This window comes from Habropoda laboriosa, unplaced genomic scaffold (genome assembly GCF_001263275.1).
Source record: "Habropoda laboriosa isolate 0110345459 unplaced genomic scaffold, ASM126327v1 scaffold309, whole genome shotgun sequence".
Taxonomy (NCBI): domain Eukaryota; kingdom Metazoa; phylum Arthropoda; class Insecta; order Hymenoptera; family Apidae; genus Habropoda; species Habropoda laboriosa.
In genome coordinates this window covers 1,587,677-1,611,230 of record NW_017100481.1, presented here as the reverse complement: position 1 = coordinate 1,611,230, position 23,554 = coordinate 1,587,677, and the positions used below count along the sequence as shown (strand labels likewise).

General features: G+C 32.8%; 2 protein-coding genes across 2 annotated transcripts in view; one reads left to right on the top strand and one right to left on the bottom strand.

Annotated features, from left to right (window-relative positions):
* LOC108576008 (kinesin-like protein KIF20B) overlaps nucleotides 1-3,567 on the top strand; it is a 5,821-nt gene extending 2,254 nt beyond the window's left edge. The window contains 12 exon segments of the mRNA XM_017938948.1: nucleotides 41-461; nucleotides 463-840; nucleotides 919-1,066; nucleotides 1,141-1,613; nucleotides 1,685-1,978; nucleotides 2,058-2,102; nucleotides 2,168-2,251; nucleotides 2,325-2,565; nucleotides 2,650-3,029; nucleotides 3,091-3,257; nucleotides 3,346-3,430; nucleotides 3,508-3,567. Of these exon segments, the coding sequence (XP_017794437.1) occupies nucleotides 41-461; nucleotides 463-840; nucleotides 919-1,066; nucleotides 1,141-1,613; nucleotides 1,685-1,978; nucleotides 2,058-2,102; nucleotides 2,168-2,251; nucleotides 2,325-2,565; nucleotides 2,650-3,029; nucleotides 3,091-3,257; nucleotides 3,346-3,430; nucleotides 3,508-3,567 (2,776 nt within the window).
* A 7,791-nt stretch (nucleotides 3,568-11,358) lies between these two features.
* LOC108576047 (synapse-associated protein of 47 kDa) overlaps nucleotides 11,359-23,554 on the bottom strand; it is a 124,236-nt gene continuing 112,040 nt past the window's right edge. Inside the window, exons 9-10 of the mRNA XM_017938993.1 lie at nucleotides 16,362-16,532; nucleotides 11,359-11,627 (exon numbers count right to left, since the gene is read on the bottom strand). Coding sequence (XP_017794482.1) covers nucleotides 11,497-11,627; nucleotides 16,362-16,532 — 302 coding nt within the window. The 3' untranslated portion in view covers nucleotides 11,359-11,496. The remainder of the gene's footprint in view (nucleotides 11,628-16,361; nucleotides 16,533-23,554) is intronic.

Sequence of the window (23,554 nt, the reverse complement as noted above, 5' to 3'; positions counted from 1 at the left end):
TAGCCATTTCATAAATAAACAAATGCCAAATGTAATTTAGGAATCGTATAAAAGATGTGGAAGAACAACAAGAAGATGTACTTCAATGGTCTGTAAAACAAGTTGAGGATTTTTATAAGGAAAAATTGAATCAAGTTAGTAGTTGCAAAAGAAGACGTTCGTCTCTTTCTACGAGTAATCTCCAGGATAATTCAAGAAATACTGAAAAATTAGAAATAGAAAATTCATGCTTGACGTCGAAGATCGTATTATTAAAAAGTACTGTAAAAGAACTTAAAGAAGCAAATCAAACTTTAACAATTGAAAAGAATAAAACAACTTTTGAACTCGGTTTGACAAAAGAAGACTTAAAAAATGTAAAGAATTTATTAAATGCAGCTCAACAGGATGTTTGTTCTGATGAAGAAACAAAACATTATGTAGAGGAATTATTATTTAATATATTCAATTATACTATTTTAGAAACTTAAAGTATTTTTAAATGAAGCAAAAGAAGAGTATATTGCAATTACTACAGATGTAAGGGAAAAAGAATATGTAATTAAGGAGCAAGAAGAAGAACTATTTGAAAAACAAGAAACAATAGAAGATTTAGAAGAAGACCTTGCACATATTAATATTTGTTTAACAGAAAAAATCAAAGCAGTAGAGATTTTAGAAGAAAAATTAGAAAATCAAACTAAAAAAATGCTGGATAATGATAACAAACTGCAAAATATGCAAGAGCAAATAAACAAATTAGAAAATGAAAAATTATTGATGTTAGATGAACTTGAGTTAATTAAGAAGACAGCTGTTGCTGGAAACAGTATAATAAAAGATTTAAAACACAAAAACGATGTATGTTATTAATTACATTTGCAAGAAATATAATTATTTTATTAAATTCTACTATTAATATAAACTTTTATTTCATAGGAATGTGAAATATCTTGTGACTTTTTAAAAGAAGAAGAAGAAGAAGAAGAAGATAAAAAATGTGTTATAAAAGAGAAACTATCTTTTGATCCGAAAGTAGAAATAATAATAGAGGATTCAAGCGAGAATGATCAAGAAATAGACACAGGTATGTATGCATTATCTTTAACTTCACATTATTTTAAACTACTGATGTTACATAACTTATTACTAACTACATAGGACGTGGACAACTTGAAACACATATGAAAGAAAAAATAATTGCAATAGAAGCAGAGAATTCGGCATTGAGAGAAAAATTAGTTCGAAGTACAACCGAAATACAAAGCTTAAAGGATGAATTAGAGTCTACCAAAGTGAAAGTAAAAGATATATCTGAACAAATATCTAACTTAAAAATTAGTAACATACAGTCTAAAGTTGAAAATGATGAAAATAAGGAACATAAAGTTGCGGTAGAAACTATAGAAATAGGTTGTCAAGCCCATATAGAATCTGATGAGCACAGTGTAGACGCGTCGAAGAATGATGTACTCAACAAAAGCAGTCAGACCATTCAGAGTTTGACAATAGAAAAGATTAATCAGACAAGTTTTATTGAAGACACTGATGAACATGATATTACTTTGGATAAATTAGCAAAACTAACGGTAAAATACGACGATATTAAGACGGAATACAAAAAAAAATATCTGGTATGTAATAACATAGTTAAATAAATTTGTCAGTATTTTTCATATTTACACTACAAATTTTTCATTTTAAGATGTTGGAAGAAGTAGAGAAAGAGGTATTAATTTTGAGACAAAGAATAGAAAAACTTTCAGAAGAAAATGATACAAACAAAGTTGATATAGAAGAATATAAACAATCGATTGTGTTGCTTCAGAAAGAACTTTTTATAATAAAAGAAGAGAAAAAAGAAATTGAAGAGACATTAAAAAGTACCGACAATATTAAAGTTTCCATGGAAATACAAATTAGCGATTACGAACAACGGCTTAACGAAGCTGAACAACAACTTTCAATTACTAAAAATGATTATCAACAATGTGTGGAAGTATGTTGCTCTTCCTTATTTTGTAACAGCTTTTTATATGAATTCAATTATTCTTTAAAATTTTATTTTATCTTTACAGAAATTAAATACCTTGCAAGCAGGCTTTGATACTTATGTTTCGAAGGTATGTAAGTACATGTAGTATAGTCATCATGTTTTATATTAAATTAAATTGTTTCCCTTTTGTAGTGCAAAAATGAACATGAAGAAATAATAACTAACTTACAAAAAGACCTTTCTTCTGCATTAGAGAAGTGTAATATCAAATCACAGGTATTTAAATAAATTCATACAAATATATTCTTCTGCTTCAATAAGAACATCTAAATAATTCTTTCCTTTCTAGTGCTTAGATGTTCATACCACAAAAATTATGGAATTAGAACATAATCTTGAAGGTATAACGGAGCTTCAGCAAAAAATAGACGAGTTAAATAGAAATTTAAAAACATGTCAAACCGAAAAAGACACGTTACAGAAATTATTTGACGAAAATAATGATAGGCTTCTAGACCTAGAAGATCGCCTAGAAAGTACAGAGGAAAATGAGCGAGAAAAGGATGCTGAAATAATTACTCTTCAGAAAGGTTAGTCAAATATCTGGTGATTTGACAATGTAAATTAATCATGTTGCATTATGTTTTCAATCGTTATACTTTGAATTATTGTAGAACTAAAGGACATGATACAGAGAAGTGAGTATGACGACAGAAGTGATAAATTAATGGAAATAGAGATGAAGAATACAATTAAGAAATTAACAACAATGAAAGAGATGCTTACTCAAAAAGAAGAGTATATTGAACATTTAGAAGAGCGCATAAAACAGAACGAACAGAATGCTAAAATATTAGAACTTTTGCAAGAGAGTTCTCAAGAGAGGCAAGCAGAGAACGAAAGGTTAAGAGCTCTAAACGAAGAATTGAAGAATGGCTTAATGGAGAAGGACCGTGAAATGGAAACATTTATGAGGAATAGAGACGAGATGGTAGCAAAGTATGAAAGTTTAGTAAAATGTCAACAAGAAGCATTGGAAAAGCAAAAGCGAGAGGTACTTTTTTAAATTATGACATTCAATGAAGTATGAAATGCATTTAATAATTATTTCACAGTTACCAAAGAATTATTCGAAACAAACAGAATATTGTGAAAATACGTCTGAAGATGAGGTGGCACTTAAGGAACGTCGAACAAGGCGGGCGCCAAGGAAATATAGTCCATCGTCGTCCTCCAAACAGGATGAAATTTCAGTTGTCGAACTATCTAGCTCCGATTCGAAGTACATCGCATAAAAATTTCATAAAAAAATTGTGTATTATATCTTTCTAAATTAGAGTTTTACATTGAAATGTGTTATGATGTTTCAGACGCGGTAGAGTAAAGAATAGTAATCGTAAAAAGAAGCTGTTTATTTCTCAGGATGAATCTTTTCAAGATATTGAACCAGTTGAGGTAAATTCTTTTAATTTCTATGCAATCCATCATTTGCATGTCTTATGCATTGTCTGTTAATGTTTTTATTTGTTTAGAGCACAGTAACAATTACACCATCGCAAACTCGTAGTTTGAGGAGTAGACGAAAATTATGAAAATAGAATGTATCAAATTGAGAATATGTTATGGAGAGAAACCAACATTGATGAATGCAAAAACAAGGAATAATCACAGCGTCAATGATTAATAACAACGTTATGAAGCGAGATGTGCATTTTGTGATATTTCTAAATAAATGAAATTTAATCTTTATATTTTATAAGGTATATCATAAGAACAATGGAGCAGTATTTATGTATCATTTAATCGTACTTCATATTAAAATAACCTATTTTTTAAATATGTTGTTTTTTTCTTAACCGCATCTAAACATTTTACGAAATCGTTTAACAATGTAAAAATATTAATTCGAATAAGAAGCTCCACGAACATAATATTATCAACGATACATATTGTTGCAAATCGTCTATAATTATCTTTATTTTAGGTTAAAAGTTTATGTTCTTTTTGTTTTACATAAAAAGCTTTGTAATATCGAGAGGAACAGATTGATAGGTAAACATTTATCGATCTTATATGTTTTTTTTTTGTTTTTTCAATTTATTTCTCACGAGGTACACGACCTTTATTGTTACATTCCGCACTTATATTAATTATTCTCTTAATAGTTTCGTAATTATATATATTTTTATTTATTTATTTTCATATGTATATTATGTATATCATTTTATATATACGTATCGGGTGTATGTTCATCCTTATGAGTGAATGCACTGTACCGTAGGATAGCTTTTTATTACACAATTCACAGAGTCGTTTTGAAATAGGGGGACTGCCGAAGTACACCATAATGATTCATTTTTGTGTTCATACGTTTTTTTTTTCTCTTTTTTGTTGTTTTGGCCATTGAAGGGAAAGACGTTCGTTTATCGACATGTACATATTATATATTACTTTCCTGATTAACCGTTCTGGCTGCCTAAAAGATGAAGGACTCGTCGCGAAAATGTATTTCGTCACGTCTCAGTCGGGGCAAAGAGGACACATAAAACGCGGACTATTTGTCGCTCAGAACACGTCGCGCGTACAAGAAATATAACACGAGAATCGTTCCGTGAACGGAATCATAGAATACAATAATATACACAACAGGTTGTCAACGAAAGACGCGCTCAACATTACGATAGAATTCACATGTTTCTTTTTTCGCGTTCAATCGGTGATGTATGGTATCCAAAGAAAGTCACACGACTATCGGCGCACACGGTCCCATATGTACCGACTGCGCAGATGTAATGCATGAGCGTTTCTGTCTTTCATTAACATTCCGACGAACTTAGGCCCGAATAATTTGCGACATCTTAACGTTAAATATATATTCTCATACAATATATGTATTATATATCGACCTAACGACTAGTGCGAATGAAAAACTTCACAGCGAGCTGGGTGAAACACGCGCACGCGGTGAACCAGCGTTGAGCTCAGAATTAAGTCTTTCTTTATATCTTAAAGGATAGGATTTCCTTTACAAGTCTCTAAACTAATATATTTCATTTTTCTTTCTCTCACGTGCATCGAATTAGTCGGTCGATACACGGACAAAAGGATAATATAGAAAATCTCTGGGAAGAATTGACGAAAGATCTGGACTCAACATAGTGGCGCACGTAAAACGAACGTCTTCAACAACTGGAAGTGCAACGATTAAACGTTTGCTTTCTTGGCCTTCCTTTTCTTTCTCGATTCTTCACATCCAGATTATCACTTTTTCTTTCACACACACTCTCTTTCTCACTCTCTCTCTCTCAAATCTCTTTTTGACTTTCGCCGTTTGTATCCATAACAGAGACAATCGTCCACCCTTCTCCTTGTACATCGCGCTTTATCTTCGCAATTCAGTAACAATCACAAACACTTCTATTATGTTTTCCTCACCGATCCATAGAGTATCCACGTAATAGAAGGGGCACGCTCTAACGAAGATAAAACATCGCGCCGTGTAACGCTATACTTTATGCTTCGCGACTCTTTCCGGTCTACGTACGAATTGTTGTTTCACCTCGGTTTTCGTCGAGGTCGAGGAAATTATTGGACGGTATGTCGCAGAAAATCATGTCGAGAGATTGTTGTTGTTCGTCGATTCGTTTTTTCTTCTTGAGTACTATTGATCATACGAGCCCCTCTCTATTACACAGACTCTACGGTCCAAATTCGTTAAATATGATCAACGATATCAGAGCAAAATTACAAACACGTAACAAATACCAGGGCGAGTTTCATCGTAAAAGACAACGTATTGTTCGCGACGCAACAACAATAAATGCGTCTGGGAGTAATAATAATAATAATAATAGTAATAATAGTAATAATAATAATAGTAATAATAGTAATAATAATAATAGTAATAATAGTAATAATAATAATAGTAATAATAGTAATAATAATAATAGTAATAATAGTAATAATAATAATAGTAATAATAGTAATAATAATAATAGTAATAATAGTAATAATAATAATAGTAATAATAGTAATAATAATAATAGTAATAATAGTAATAATAATAATAGTAATAATAGTAATAATAATAATAGTAATAATAGTAATAATAATAATAGTAATAATAGTAATAATAATAATAGTAATAATAGTAATAATAATAATAGTAATAATAGTAATAATAATAATAGTAATAATAGTAATAATAATAATAGTAATAATAGTAATAATAATAATAGTAATAATAGTAATAATAATAATAGTAATAATAGTAATAATAATAATAGTAATAATAGTAATAATAATAATAGTAATAATAGTAATAATAATAATAGTAATAATAGTAATAATAATAATAGTAATAATAGTAATAATAATAATAGTAATAATAGTAATAATAATAATAGTAATAATAGTAATAATAATAATAGTAATAATAGTAATAATAATAATAGTAATAATAGTAATAATAATAATAGTAATAATAGTAATAATAATAATAGTAATAATAGTAATAATAATAATAGTAATAATAGTAATAATAATAATAGTAATAATAGTAATAATAATAATAGTAATAATAGTAATAATAATAATAGTAATAATAGTAATAATAATAATAGTAATAATAGTAATAATAATAATAGTAATAATAGTAATAATAATAATAGTAATAATAGTAATAATAATAATAGTAATAATAGTAATAATAATAATAGTAATAATAGTAATAATAATAATAGTAATAATAGTAATAATAATAATAGTAATAATAGTAATAATAATAATAGTAATAATAGTAATAATAATAATAGTAATAATAGTAATAATAATAATAGTAATAATAGTAATAATAATAATAGTAATAATAGTAATAATAATAATAGTAATAATAGTAATAATAATAATAGTAATAATAGTAATAATAATAATAGTAATAATAGTAATAATAATAATAGTAATAATAGTAATAATAATAATAGTAATAATAGTAATAATAATAATAGTAATAATAGTAATAATAATAATAGTAATAATAGTAATAATAATAATAGTAATAATAGTAATAATAATAATAGTAATAATAGTAATAATAATAATAGTAATAATAGTAATAATAATAATAGTAATAATAGTAATAATAATAATAGTAATAATAGTAATAATAATAATAGTAATAATAGTAATAATAATAATAGTAATAATAGTAATAATAATAATAGTAATAATAGTAATAATAATAATAGTAATAATAGTAATAATAATAATAGTAATAATAGTAATAATAATAATAGTAATAATAGTAATAATAATAATAGTAATAATAGTAATAATAATAATAGTAATAATAGTAATAATAATAATAGTAATAATAGTAATAATAATAATAGTAATAATAGTAATAATAATAATAGTAATAATAGTAATAATAATAATAGTAATAATAGTAATAATAATAATAGTAATAATAGTAATAATAATAATAGTAATAATAGTAATAATAATAATAGTAATAATAGTAATAATAATAATAGTAATAATAGTAATAATAATAATAGTAATAATAGTAATAATAATAATAGTAATAATAGTAATAATAATAATAGTAATAATAGTAATAATAATAATAGTAATAATAGTAATAATAATAATAGTAATAATAGTAATAATAATAATAGTAATAATAGTAATAATAATAATAGTAATAATAGTAATAATAATAATAGTAATAATAGTAATAATAATAATAGTAATAATAGTAATAATAATAATAGTAATAATAGTAATAATAATAATAGTAATAATAGTAATAATAATAATAGTAATAATAGTAATAATAATAATAGTAATAATAGTAATAATAATAATAGTAATAATAGTAATAATAATAATAGTAATAATAGTAATAATAATAATAGTAATAATAGTAATAATAATAATAGTAATAATAGTAATAATAATAATAGTAATAATAGTAATAATAATAATAGTAATAATAGTAATAATAATAATAGTAATAATAGTAATAATAATAATAGTAATAATAGTAATAATAATAATAGTAATAATAGTAATAATAATAATAGTAATAATAGTAATAATAATAATAGTAATAATAGTAATAATAATAATAGTAATAATAGTAATAATAATAATAGTAATAATAGTAATAATAATAATAGTAATAATAGTAATAATAATAATAGTAATAATAGTAATAATAATAATAGTAATAATAGTAATAATAATAATAGTAATAATAGTAATAATAATAATAGTAATAATAGTAATAATAATAATAGTAATAATAGTAATAATAATAATAGTAATAATAGTAATAATAATAATAGTAATAATAGTAATAATAATAATAGTAATAATAGTAATAATAATAATAGTAATAATAGTAATAATAATAATAGTAATAATAGTAATAATAATAATAGTAATAATAGTAATAATAATAATAGTAATAATAGTAATAATAATAATAGTAATAATAGTAATAATAATAATAGTAATAATAGTAATAATAATAATAGTAATAATAGTAATAATAATAATAGTAATAATAGTAATAATAATAATAGTAATAATAGTAATAATAATAATAGTAATAATAGTAATAATAATAATAGTAATAATAGTAATAATAATAATAGTAATAATAGTAATAATAATAATAGTAATAATAGTAATAATAATAATAGTAATAATAGTAATAATAATAATAGTAATAATAGTAATAATAATAATAGTAATAATAGTAATAATAATAATAGTAATAATAGTAATAATAATAATAGTAATAATAGTAATAATAATAATAGTAATAATAGTAATAATAATAATAGTAATAATAGTAATAATAATAATAGTAATAATAGTAATAATAATAATAGTAATAATAGTAATAATAATAATAGTAATAATAGTAATAATAATAATAGTAATAATAGTAATAATAATAATAGTAATAATAGTAATAATAATAATAGTAATAATAGTAATAATAATAATAGTAATAATAGTAATAATAATAATAGTAATAATAGTAATAATAATAATAGTAATAATAGTAATAATAATAATAGTAATAATAGTAATAATAATAATAGTAATAATAGTAATAATAATAATAGTAATAATAGTAATAATAATAATAGTAATAATAGTAATAATAATAATAGTAATAATAGTAATAATAATAATAGTAATAATAGTAATAATAATAATAGTAATAATAGTAATAATAATAATAGTAATAATAGTAATAATAATAATAGTAATAATAGTAATAATAATAATAGTAATAATAGTAATAATAATAATAGTAATAATAGTAATAATAATAATAGTAATAATAGTAATAATAATAATAGTAATAATAGTAATAATAATAATAGTAATAATAGTAATAATAATAATAGTAATAATAGTAATAATAATAATAGTAATAATAGTAATAATAATAATAGTAATAATAGTAATAATAATAATAGTAATAATAGTAATAATAATAATAGTAATAATAGTAATAATAATAATAGTAATAATAGTAATAATAATAATAGTAATAATAGTAATAATAATAATAGTAATAATAGTAATAATAATAATAGTAATAATAGTAATAATAATAATAGTAATAATAGTAATAATAATAATAGTAATAATAGTAATAATAATAATAGTAATAATAGTAATAATAATAATAGTAATAATAGTAATAATAATAATAGTAATAATAGTAATAATAATAATAGTAATAATAGTAATAATAATAATAGTAATAATAGTAATAATAATAATAGTAATAATAGTAATAATAATAATAGTAATAATAGTAATAATAATAATAGTAATAATAGTAATAATAATAATAGTAATAATAGTAATAATAATAATAGTAATAATAGTAATAATAATAATAGTAATAATAGTAATAATAATAATAGTAATAATAGTAATAATAATAATAGTAATAATAGTAATAATAATAATAGTAATAATAGTAATAATAATAATAGTAATAATAGTAATAATAATAATAGTAATAATAGTAATAATAATAATAATAGAAACATCATCAATCTGCATGGATCTTGACCAATTTTCTTCCTTCCTTCTTTATTCACGAATGCTCGTCGAATCATGTTCATCTTTGGCATGCAACATTCACGATCAACGAATAACGATAAAGGATCATCGCGGAGAAGCGTGACCATTACGAGCTGGTTGTTCTTTTTACTAGGGTGAAGAAAAAAAAAAAAATGGACGACGATGCTTGTCGATTCGTTCGAAACTGTGTCCTTCGACACACGGCAGTGTAATGTGTCACTTCGGATTAGTCCTCGATCCTTCGAACCCGATGAAGAGGCATTCAATTCTAATTTTTTCTTCTATAATAATCGTTATTTGTTTCTTTTTTTTTGTTTTTCAATATTCCGCAGCACAGTGCATTTCGGGTAACCTCTTACGCGGTAAACACGCTCGATGCTAAAGAAGCAACGCATACTTTTATTTTTCTTTTTCTTTTTTTTTTCTTCATTAAATACATTAACGATCGATATTACAAACAGGGAAATGCTTTGAAATCGTCTCTTTTTTTTCATCTTTAAATATCTTATTATATTCGCCCTTTTGTAACCGAAGGCGAGTCGTCTAACAATTGACATAAGTGTGGCGTTAAAAGTATCGTCTCGCGTGCATACCCGTCCACCGTTCAAGAATATCCCTAGATTATTGACAGAGATGGAATTAATCGACGGAGGTTCGAGAAGCGAGATCGATCAATCGGCAAAATAATTTTTTCTTCCTTCTATTTTACAGTCTCTACACAACCCATCTTCAAAGGTATCTCCTTTTAACACGCCCCATCTTCATCGTGCTCGAGGATCGCAAACGTACATGCTGTCGAGGAAAGCACCCCAAAGAAGAGAAAACAAGGAACAGGCGCCTTCAGGCTTCCCCTTCGAATCCCTCTTTTTCCTTCCATCTTCTTCCTCTCTCCTCTCAATTACAATCATCATCTCAAGATGACAAACAAAAAAAAGTCAAACGGCAGTCCCATTCTTTCACAAGCTTCCCCTTACATTTTTTTCACCCCCTCTTTTATCACATTATTAAACAATTCAGGGTTACATATCGTCAACCTTGGACATCATTAATTTTCTCTCTCCAAAAAAAGAAACAAGAAAAAAAAATCGTCTCTTCTTCCCCTTTGAAATTCTTCAACAAGGTGGACAGAGAGGAAGAGAAAAGGGGGGAAAACAGCGAGATTCTTCTGTTTCAACGATCTTTCCCCCCACTCTCTGTCCCTCCTCCGTACAGTCCTTTCTAAAAATTAGAAAACTAAAAGAAGAATATAGAGAGAAAAGTGGAGGAAGGTCGATGGAAGAAAGATACAAGACAACCCCCCGGCCGCCGATCCTTCGCACAGTCGCCCTATCACACAGGATCTGAATTGAAACGCGGACGAGAGATCGTCTCTATCCGGTCGCAAAGGGGGATCCCCTGGCTCACTCGTCGTCCTCGGTGTCCAGCAGCTCGTCGATCTGCTTCTCCCACTCGTCTCGATCCAACATATGGATCCAACGTTGGTCTTCGCAATCCTTCAGCTCTGCTTCCAATTCGCGTTCCCAATCATTTTCTGCGGAGATTCACAAGCAGCGTTGTAGCTAGTTTCAAGCGGACAGCGCGGCCTCTCTCGTTACGGAGTGTGTATGTACCACGTGTGTGTATGTGAGTGTTCATGTGTCGGTTTCGTTCTACTTTTGCCTGTGTACGCATGTAATCTGCTTGTGTACGTGTCATGTGTGTATGTGTGCACGTGTTGAAAATAGGTGTGTATTACATTCACGAGTCGCGATTTTCCGCATACAATCGAGTTGTTCTCGTCGTGCTCGCGCTCGTCCCTGTTTCTTCGCATCGATCTCGCGAAACGCTGGTCGGTGCGCCTCTGTGTGTGCCCAGAGAACCGAGAAAAGGGAGTTGAACGCGAAACGGAATCAGAGAGACGGATTTCCGGCTTGCTTTGCTATACACGCTTATTCCGTCCCCTCCCCTACCTCATCGTATACCACTATACGAACACGACCGTTAATAATTTCTCCACGGAAGATTTGATGGACCCGCGAGCATCCTACAGCACACTTATACATCCAAGATGTCTCTCGGTCGTGAATTTCTAGCTCTACTCTGGTCTCTCTCTCTCTCTCTCGTTCGTGAAAATCTCATTTCACACGCTGGTGGTAATAACCTAACCTATTCGCGTGCACTGTTGCCGAAAAACCGTATGTCAAAACTTCGAACCTGGAAGTAGTTTCCAACGATGGAATGACGTGGAGAGAACTGGGGAAACAATTTTTGTACGTTCGTTCTATTAACGCGATTTAAGTAATTACTTCTCGAACTAGCGAATTCGATGGGGGATTACATTAAAACGCGCGCGGCGCGGCACCTTAATGTCTGGAGTCTCTCTCCTGAAACTTAAAAATCCACCTTTAGGGTGAACCATCCATCTGCCTGTCCAAAAGTTCCACCTTACAAAACTGTACCGTGCATGGAATTACATACCGTTGTTTTAATTATTTTTCATCACTCTACAGTGTTTTCTAGATGGTTCGTAACGAATGATTCTCGTGTGTCTATCCGGCCTTTAGAAAAGTGAGCCAACCGAATTTTTTACAGTCCGATACTCCGCTGTTCTCCCTCTCATTCTCATTCTCTTTCGCTCCCACTCTATCTCTCTCTCTGTCTCTCACACTGGCTAACCCCGTGTGTGTATATCGATTCATCTTTACATGCGCTCTCCATGTAGAATCTAGTCGACGTTCGATAGCTTTCGCGACCGCCAGCATCAGAGGCCTCGCGTTCATGCTAGTCGCTTCTATTATTTCTTTTACTTTCTTTTTCGTTTCGATTTGTTTCTAGTCGCGTTCGTTCGTTCGTTTTTTTTTTTTATATCGTTTATATGCTTTCGGTTTGTTTCTTTTTGTTGTTTTTTATTTTATTCATCGAAATCAGGTGCACCGGTGCACGTGCGAATTTTCTCGCGTGCTCGTTTACGCCGCTTAAGCGACCGTCCATACGGAAAACGTCGAAACGGAAAATTAATTTATTTCCACGCCCGTTTCCGCCGTTCCCGTTGCTGCGCCTCTTGTTAATCACACTTCCTCCACCAATCTTCTCCCTCGTCGTAAATGTATATTTTTTTCTTCAGAAAAATTTGTTTCTCCATATTTTATCGCGCGAGATATTTTGTTTTGTTTTGTATTTTCTCTTCTTTTTTTGTCGAGTTCGTTCGAGTGGACGGGCGTGTAAACGGATCGCTTCCCGGCCGGCCGGTTTTCACCGTGAATCTTTTTTTTTTTCTTTTTTTTTTGCGTGTAACGGTTGTTACACGTTAGATTTTTTTTCTTTTTTTCTTTTAAATTGAATCGGAAGGAAAATCGCTACAATGACTAACACCCACGAGAGACGAGACGAAAGTAACACCTCGATCCCCGTTTTTTATTTATTTTTTTTTTTTTCTTTTAAAACACGTATTGTCATTCAACGAATTTTTATATTTTACTTTTTTTTTTTCTTTTTTAGTTTGTCTTAATTCTTTATGGTAACACTTAGTAAATTCTTTTCTCTCTCCCCTCTCTTACCCTCTCCCTGTCTTTCTTCCTTTCTCTACTTCTCTTTCCATCGCCGTAACTCTCGTCGAAAAGAAGATACACAACTACGATATCAGCAGCAGATTGCGGAATCCCTTAAATCTCTAGTTAATATTATTTTTCACGTTCGCGAGAAAAATTGGCCTAATCGCGCGGCGGCGGCTGCAGCGATTCGCGAAACAGCGTCAGCTATCCCCAGGAAGGAAAGCATTTTCAAACAAATTCGCGTCGTCCTTCCCCTCTTCCTTCTTCAATAAACGGTCATATTTCTTTTCTTCCCGCGTGGTTTCTTTTTTTTCCCTTATTTCTCCTTCATCTCCCCTTTTTCCATCTCGTTTCCTTCCGCCGGTTAATGCTTCCTCTTTGAACGTTTTACAACACGGAGAGAATCGACAAGAGACAATATTATTTGTTTTTATTGATTAAGAACGAAGACAGACAGACAACAGACAAACATACAGACATACAGACATTTAGTCGAGTTTTTATGTTATCTCTATTGGTTTCGTGGGTTTTACATGTGTGTTTTCAGCATTTTTCAGCGTGGATACATAATTTTCTTGCCACTTTTTCGTACTGTATTCATATATATCTTTTATTACCAAAGGATTCCCTCTCTCTTCCTACACGTTCTTTCCTCGAAAAGCGTCCTCTCTCTCATTCTTCCTCTCCCGTCGCGCATTCACTCACACATTCGCGCCGCTCTCACTTGCGCACGCATTCGCTCGTATTTCTCCCGCTCTCCCCTCAGCATGCGTGTCAAATAATTCGCGTGTCACTACCTACTTCGCTATCGTATCGGTTTATACGCGCTGTTTTATCGCGGTTCAAATCCGACGTATCACCTAAACGCTGTTTCCTCTTAAAGGATTTTTTTTTTACTTTATTACGTTCCTCTACGCCCCCTACCCCTCCCTTTCTCTCTCTCTCTCTCTCACTCTCTCCCTTTCTGTTTTTACTCTTCTCTCATTTTCTCCCTCTCTGCGGAACGCACTTAGCTCTAAAGAAGAAACGAAAAGAGAATAAAAAAAATTATTTCACGCGATCGCGGCGAACGATAACACGAATCACCCCTCTCTCTCTCTAAAAAATCGTCGATCGGTCTGTTTTTTCTCTCCATTCGGGCGCGTGGTACGAGATCGCGTCCTCTGTCTCTCGTATCGAACACGATGTATTCGTTAAACGAAAGACAGAGGATATATCGCACGAGAAAGCAAACTCCGGGACCAAAATGGCGGCGGGTGTTCGTTCGTCTCGTGAGAACGTCCATGGGGTGGGTTTCTTTTCTCTTCGAAAGGTTTTTGTCGATCACACAGGGTGGGGGGGAACAAACAGAAGTGGTAGTAGAAGAAGAAGAAGAAGAAGAGAGGGATGAAAGGAGATAGAAAGGGAAGGAAAAAAGAAAATAGAGTAAACGAGAAGAAAAAAAGTGGGGGAAGGGTTCGAGGAGATCGTGGACGAGAACCGAAAAGCTCAACGTCGGTCTTCGAGACGGGGAAAGAAGCTTGTCGTATTTATTTTTGAAGGGTGTGCTTTGGATAATGCTTTTTATCGGGGGGAATCTCCTCTTCTTAGGCTGTTGACAGAATAGAATGGAAGAGTAGTCGTTTAGTCACAATCGGGCATCATATAGTCAGACGAGAGGTTGAACAAAAACACAAAAACACAGAAACGAGATCAGGGACAAATTTTCTATTATATATACATATATGTATCTACATATACATATATATATACACATACACTACTATATGTATTGAAAAAAAAGAAGAAAAACAAAACAGAGGGTACACGAGCAATCCTTACTCTAAGAATTGAAGCACACTGATACAGGATTAAAGTTGGAATAAAAGCTTTGCTCTCGCAGCATATATTACGAGTACACACAGGCTACAGAAAGAACGGTGACGAAACGTGGCTCGCCTAAAACGCTGGTGAAAAGACAGGTGGAACACATCGACAGAGGATCGACCTTCAATTTTCACGTTCATTCACGAGTAGTATACTCACGAGGGATGAGTTTTCTTGGACACATCTTGGTGTCTTGGCCGCGGATCGCTTCGTTCGAAAGAAATTTCTCTCTTTTTTTCCTTTTTTCAAATTTTGCAACCGTGAAATCACATTTCACGCGACAACAACTCACGAGGGAAAATTGTTCAATTGTCCAATAACACGGGACTGTGACACCTCTCTCGATGAATATTCATCGAGGCGGCCCAGAGGCAAATGCAAAAAAAGAAAAAAAGAAAGAAAAAAAGAGAGTGGTAGTTCCTCTTCGAACTTGTACGGTAACTCTTGCACGAAATTTCGTTGGTGGTCGTAAACGGAACAACACACGGCGGAACATCTCTTCAAACATTACCCCGTTCACGTGGCTAATATCGGTGTGTGTACAGAACAATTTCGAATCAACGTGCAAAAATACAGCGCGGGCTTTTCTTTTCAAGGGTGGTTTTCATACCGAGGACACGCTACACGAATCAAGAAGCACAGTAATCTCGTGGCAAATGCTCCTCTTTCTTTCTATTCTCTTAGTATTTCTGTGATAGAATTTTTCTGGCAATTCGACGAGAAAATACGAATTTTGGAAAGAAAAGGTGAATTGTCGATTTTGGAAACGAGAAATAATGCCACGAGTTGGTAGATATCGTGTTTCATGTTCTGTACAGGAGAAGTTATTAGCAGAAGGCAAGGTTAACGACGACCAACGATCAACTAACCTTTTGGTGGCTGCATCCCCAATTTTTTCATGCCTTCTCGGACCTCTTCGAGGTCCGTGTCCGAGACCCTCATGCTATCGGACACGAATTCGTGGCCTGGCGAATCGGCCAGCGCGCTGTTACTTCCGGTGGTCACGGTTCCGCTGCTTTCCTGGCCAGTGGTCACTTGAACTGTTCGCAAGACAACACTCACGGCTAAACTAGAAGGGTCGGGTATACTGGCTCTGGCTAATGCTAGAAGCTTCGCTAGTTCTACTGCTCGTTTGCTTTCGTTTCTTAGCTGCTTATGCTCTTTTTCGTTCTTTCAATTTTCGCTCCGTTCGGTGTTTGATCGTGCGAGGATCGCTGCGTTTCTCTTTGCTTCGGAATTGTAATTTTGGGAAAGAATTGGGCGAAATATGGTTTTTGCGAAAATGTAGTCGGTAATGCGTTAATTTTTTGGGAAAAATATTGTGGAAGGTTGAGTCGTAAGTAATTTCGTCTTTTGCGTAAGTTTTGAGAGAAGGTTTTGATAAGAAAAACAAGGTTTATTTTTTTTTAATTTTCTTTGGTAAAATTCGTTAGAGTAGAATTCTAATTTTTTCTGAGAAGAATTATAATAAGTTGAATCACAGGTAATTTCGTTTTTTGCATAAATCCAGAGACTCTTTTAACAACAAAAAAACAAGGTTATTTTTTGAATTTCTCTTTCGTAAAATTTGTTAGATTTTGAGTAGAATTTTAACTTTTTGTGACAAGAATTGTAAGTTGAGTCATAAGTAATGTCACTTTTTGCATAAGTCTTAAGAAACGTTTTTAATAAAAAAGCAACGTTTATTTTTTCAGTGTTTTTTGGAAAATTCGTTAGACTGATTCGAATTCTAATTTTTTTCTGAGAAGAATTAGAGTAATTCCGGGAGAGACAGACCAGGCAAGTGTTTCCTACATTATCCGCCGTATGTGCAACGCGTCAGTATTCTTTTGTTTTACGGAAAGCGATCGAGCGTGGCTCTCAGTGTTTTCTTCCATATCTGGCGGATAATGTAGGAAATACTTGCCTGGTCCGTCTCTCCCGAAATTAACCTACAATAAGTCGAGTCATAAGTAATGTCACCTTTTGCGTAAGTCTTAACACTTTACCGACCGGTAGCCTATAAAACGCTTCTTTACCGCCAACGCTTACCGACCGATAGCCTATTAATCGCTTCTTTACCGCCGACGCTTTTTGACCGACAGCCTATTAATCAGTCAAAGTTTGATTTAACATTTCTATAGGTATAAGAAAAAGCGCATATGTTCCCGCGCGAAAGCCTAGAGTCTAAACAGAGCCGGTGTCAGCGATGTACATATCTGTGGCCGATTGAGCGGTCGGAAGTGCGTGGGATCTTCAACCGTTACCGGTCGGTAAAGTGTTAAGAAACGTTTTTAATAAAAACACGTTTATTTTTTCAACGCGTCTTTCGTAAAATTCATTAGACTCAGATTTAACCCATTTGCATTCGTAAGCGGAATATCCCGCACATGACGATCGTCACCTATTACCAAGCGCGGACTATTCCGCGAGTCGCGACATTCATTTATCATCGGACGCGGAATATTCCGCAAACCATCAGTAGTAATTCAGTAGCATAGGTAGAGTCGTGATGCAAATGGGTTAGAAACTAGATTCACTTCTGAGATGAAAATTCCCATTATTAAAATTTAACATTTATAGAACAATTACCATACACCCTGTTCCTCGTCATAACCACGGTACTACCTAAATTACCTCAAATTATTACCTAATAAATTCCAAATTCATACAACCTCTATAAACCGTGTACCTCAGAAGCTCTTCTTAAATACTAATTTTCATCGACCTTAATAACCGAACCTCGAGTGATATCCGATAATTCATCGAACAAACTATTAACGACACGTTTATGCAAACTACAAATTAATACTCAAACAGATCTGCACGCATGCTTTCTTACGACTCAACCTGGTAGTTTAAGGGGGTATTCTAGTCTAGACTTTTCAAAGAAAAGATTTCTTTAGATTTCTTTTTTTTACATTTTCTGAAAGTAGACATTTGCAGAAGTATAACTGTCGAAGGATTTTTCCGAATTCGTAAAATTGACGAAGTTATAGATGGTTAAAGTAGACGACACGTAGCCCGTAGTCGTAAGTATGAGAAACTTTAAACGCGTTTTTCTAAATGGCTGACAAGTTCTAGTTGTCCGATTTACATGCACCTTCGGTGGATGTGTCGTTATCGTCTGAACCAGAATTATGCCAAAATATATATCTTCTGATTTTTAGAGCCTTTGAAAGACTAAGAAATAGATATTCAAAATTCAAAGTGCCGCAATTTTGTAAATTTTCACTATTTTTTTTTCATTCCGGTGCACACCATAGTCACAGTCGTACTAATCAACAATCCTTTCGGTTTTTTCACTTCGGATAAACAGAATGGGCGGAATCGTGTCAGCCAGTAGGACACTTTTTTTTAAAGGGATCGCACTGAACGATATATCATTCAGACAGTTTTGACTATTTTCACTTGAAAAAAATTGTGAACTTTCTTAAAATATGAATAAATATGTATGCAAAATGCCGATACTGAGAAACTTATACTTTCCTTACAAAAAAATCCCTAAGAAGGACTAAAAAATGACACTCTAGACTAGCTACCCCCTTAATATCTCCTTAACACAAGGACTCGAATAAACATTGAACTCGATTTCTAAAGATTCCTCCGGTCGGAAATCATGAAATTTCAAGCACGACTTAACCAGACGTCCAGGAATTAACATCCTTGCAGTCGGTCGGCTTCGGACAAAACCGGGAAGTCGGTTGGAAACGCAGCGAGCAGTGGCCGAGATCGAATTCTCATTTAACAAAAGAGTAAGAAGGATGGTGAACTCGTAGACGAAGAAGCCAGAAGGGTGAACAGCCTCCGTAAGGAAGCGTCGAATTCTCATTCAACAGCGATCATTCTAAGGATCAGGTAGTATTTCAGTAAATGTCTCCGTCTGTTCTCCGATCTGCTCGTATTTCGTTTTATCTCGTTCGAATAAAGTTCCATTGTTTGTTCATATTCATCCCTCTGGCTCTGTCGTTTCGATTTCGACCAATGTTTTTACGCTTCTCCAAAAGCAGGAATCTGCTTTTCTTCTCTTTTTTTATCAACGTGCTGGCGTGTGTTTGATTAACCCTTTAACGCTCATTTCCGTATCTCACACATGTGCAACTAATTAACACGTTCCATGTCGGACCGATTTTCGGTGACTTCCGTTCGCGCCGCGTGGGTCGTATACGCCCCCACGTTGTCGAGACTAACAGTTTTGCTTTTCACCCTATACACTACCGGCCAAAAGTTTGTAATCACCGAGCATTGCAATTTACAAAAAAATTTCCAGAAAAAAGAGAATTTTTTATCGTTCTGTTACCCAGAGGCGCTGAACTTCTTGCCCACGAGCAAATTTCCCCTCCCGAGGTTCCCCCACTATGCGGCACGAACACGCAGAATGTGTAACGTAAACCAACGGCAGTCGCTGGAGTTGTGGTGGGGGAACTCCTCGCTCCTCCTCCGCCGCGCCGCTACTCGAGCGAGGACCATCTCAGTCGCATAGTGGGGGAACCTCGGGAGGGGAAATTTGCTCGTGAGTAAGAAGTTAAGCGCCTCTGTGTTTCACCCTCAAATATTTTCCTTCTTAGACTTAGTTTTATCTGTATTTACGAGTCACCCACTTTCACCATTACTCATACTAGACTCTTCACCTTCCAACTCTCCCACATAGTCACAAGGCTCTCCCTACATAGCCCTATTTTCTCTATTTCCGCGTTCATTCTCTGTTCTACCACGCGCACGTCACGTATCATCAAAAATCTCTGTTAAATAAAGGTGTGATTCACGCAACGACGATCCCTAAGTGTTTTAATTCAGCGATTAATATTTGCTCCTAGTTTCGAGGAATTGGAGCAAACCGGGCATCACAGTTCGAATCAATCGATATGAGATAAATTGATAAATGTAGAATTGAGATAAACTTCAAATCGATAAAAATTTGGCAGCAGATTTAATATCGATGAAAAGTGGGAGGTGATTCCAAACTTTTCGCCGGTAGTGTATGTCTTCCAATATTTGTAAGATTGCAAAATTTATTGTTTTCGAGAAAAAGGTAACGTTTAAGATACGCTATAGAGCAAAGGGAGAATTCTTGTTTTAACTAATTACCGCCGTAGTTGCATAGTTTAAGTCAGCGGAAGGAAAAGCCTGAAAGTCCAGAGTGGGGCGTATGCGACCCACGCGGCACGAAACGTGTTAATCAATAAATGAGCCGTTTATTTTGACAGAGGTGTAAGTCCATTTTCCTAAACATCGAGATATTTAACCCTTTGCAATCGAGCGGCGACTGAGAAGCGACATTAAACAATCGTCACTTGGTGAATAATTAACGAAGACAGAGAACAGATCAATGGGCCTCCATAAATTTCTTCATCACAGTGAAATAGAGGATACGTTGAATATTTCAATAAAATAGTATACTTTACTTCTACGTTAGTTTGAAAAAATTTCGAAGATCCGATTTGCAATCTTTTCTACAGCAAAATCACCTCCGAGTGCAAAGGGTTAAGGGTTCGCGTTTTAATCGACTCAAAGGTATTAACTATCACTAGTAGTCTGATTTGTGTTTGTTTTTTGTGGTGGAAAATATTTCAACTTTTGAGATAGAGAAAATATATCGGAATTGCTTGAAGAAAAATTGGGACTTTGTGACCACAAATGGACTTACACCGCTATTCAAATAAATGGCTCAAATACGCCTAATTTTTCTAAATTATTTTCTCTCACTTTTCATATTTCGTTATCCTTTCTGTTATGGCAAGGACGTAAGTTACAGCGTTGTAAATAATGGGAAACTTATTTCTATACGTGTCTGGGAATAATAAAAAAAAAAAAGAGTGATCATTTTTGGGACACCAAGTTGAGAAAAATGCGAGCGTTAAGGGGTTAAAACGGAGATATTGATAGTTCGTTAAGTATTTCTAGCTTTTCATTATATATTTCACGTGGAATTAACGCGACATATACTGACGATCGTCATTAGCAGTGCGATTTTAATCGACTATGGCTGGATAATGGCGACCGCCACGTTCTCATTGAGAGACACGAGATCGTCGATAACGATCTCTGTCGCGTGGAACTTTGTTATGTATCGTAGTTTGACGCGGCTAATTCACTTCTATCCTGCTATCGTGTGTACGCTGAGTGAAAAGTTTCGAATTACATTACATTTCTCGCGATGAATAATAGAATTTTCTGTTTGTTTCATCTATTCGAAATTGACGATACACGCTTTACGCGTGTTACAGTGAAACGAGTGTTATCTGTTTGTACTCGGCGGACTATTGAAATGATAAAATCCGACACGAATGTAATTTAAAAAAAATGTGGAGAAACTTTGTAATACTGAAATCTACCGAAAAATCTATTAGTAGGTTTGATTATTTATTTATTTGAAGTAACATGGAGACGAAATATCAATAGTTAAAAATAAAAAGGAAACAAAAAATGTATTATTAGTGTGTTTTTTTTTTACTCTGATGAATCTAGCTGCAATGCTGGAGAAACAATGGAAATCATAAACAACTGAACATGGTACAAAACGTGGAGGCCTCGATTAACAATTCAAACAGTCCAGGCAACGAAAGCCTCGAAATTCTCATTAACCCGTTTGCTGCGGTAGATTTTGGTATGTAATGCGAGTGGTAGACGGTAGATGTTCAATCATGGCCGTAAAATGTTTTGTTTTGGCGTTTGAAAATTTAAAAATTTATCATTTCTTTAAATTAAGGCGAAAGCAGGCAAAGGGCAAAAATTAAGGATTAAATTAAGGCAAAAGTGTGCAAAAAGTCACCAACAACAGCACAGTGCGAGAAAATATTCGAAATGCCTATAGGCGCAAAAGGCACGGCGCGAGAAAATATTCAAAACGCCTATAGGCGCCAAGGGCACGGTGCGAGAAAATATTCAAAACGCCTATAGGCGCCAAAGACAGCGCGAGAAAATATTCAAAATGCCTATAGGCGACAAAGGCATAGTGCAAAAAAGTATTCAAAACGCCTATAGCCGCCAAAGGCACAGTGCGAGAAAAAATTCAAACCGCCTATAGGCGCTAAGGACACAGCGCGAGAAAATATTCAAAACGCCTATAAGCGCCAAGGGCAAAGTACAAAATATTCAAAACGTCTATAGCCGTCAAAGACACAATGCGAGAAAATATTCAAAATGCCTATAGGCGCCAAAGGCAAAGTGGAAGAAAATATTCAAAACGCCTATAGGCGTCAAGGTTACAGCGCGAGAAAATAAACCGCCTACAGGCACCCAACAGCACTAAACACTTAAAAAAAAAAAAAAATAACAAAAATGATATAAAAAATCAGACTAAATTACGTATCAAAATTAATTCCAAACTAACGAAACAATTCCTAAAAAAAAAAAAATCAGCAACACGTTCGAAACTTTTTCTCAGCGATATTCCCTCCGGTCATAAAAATCTGCGGGTGAGATAGAAACGAGGTGTATACACCTCAAACAACAACCGCCAGCACGTTATTCGCGGCTCACCGACGAACGGATAAATCTACAACGGACGCATAAAACTCTGAACTGTGCCATGCAAGGGAGGGATCTCATTTCTGAAAGTGTTGTCGAACGGACGGTGGATCGGGCCTGAAAACAGTCGGTGCACGACGCCTTGCGCTCGTAAACGTTTCTCTCCCCTTTTTCCTTCGATCGTTCCACCCCTCTCTCTCTCTCTCTGCTCCTTCTCAATTCTCCTCGTCGTTTATCACATGGCGTCGTGCAGCACCGGAACCAGGCGGAATCCTTTCGCCTCGACGGATCGGAAATTACCGTGCTACTTTTCGAGCAACAACGGAGGGGAAACGTGAACTCAAGCGGCTCGAAACTGCGATGCAAACTAAGAGGATGCAACGAACGTACACACCAGAAAAAGAGCATAAACGAGAAAGTTTCGCGTGTGTATCACGCGCGTGTGTACGTTTCGTTGTCGATATAAATGTCCAAAACGATCGACCCTTTTTTCGACAAGTAACGTCGATGGCTGAGCAGTGGAATCGCGCGATAGACCTTTGTTTCTCCACTTTTTGTTTTTTTTAAACTCTTTTTTTATCTACGTTGTTTTAACGAGAAACTTTTGTATAAG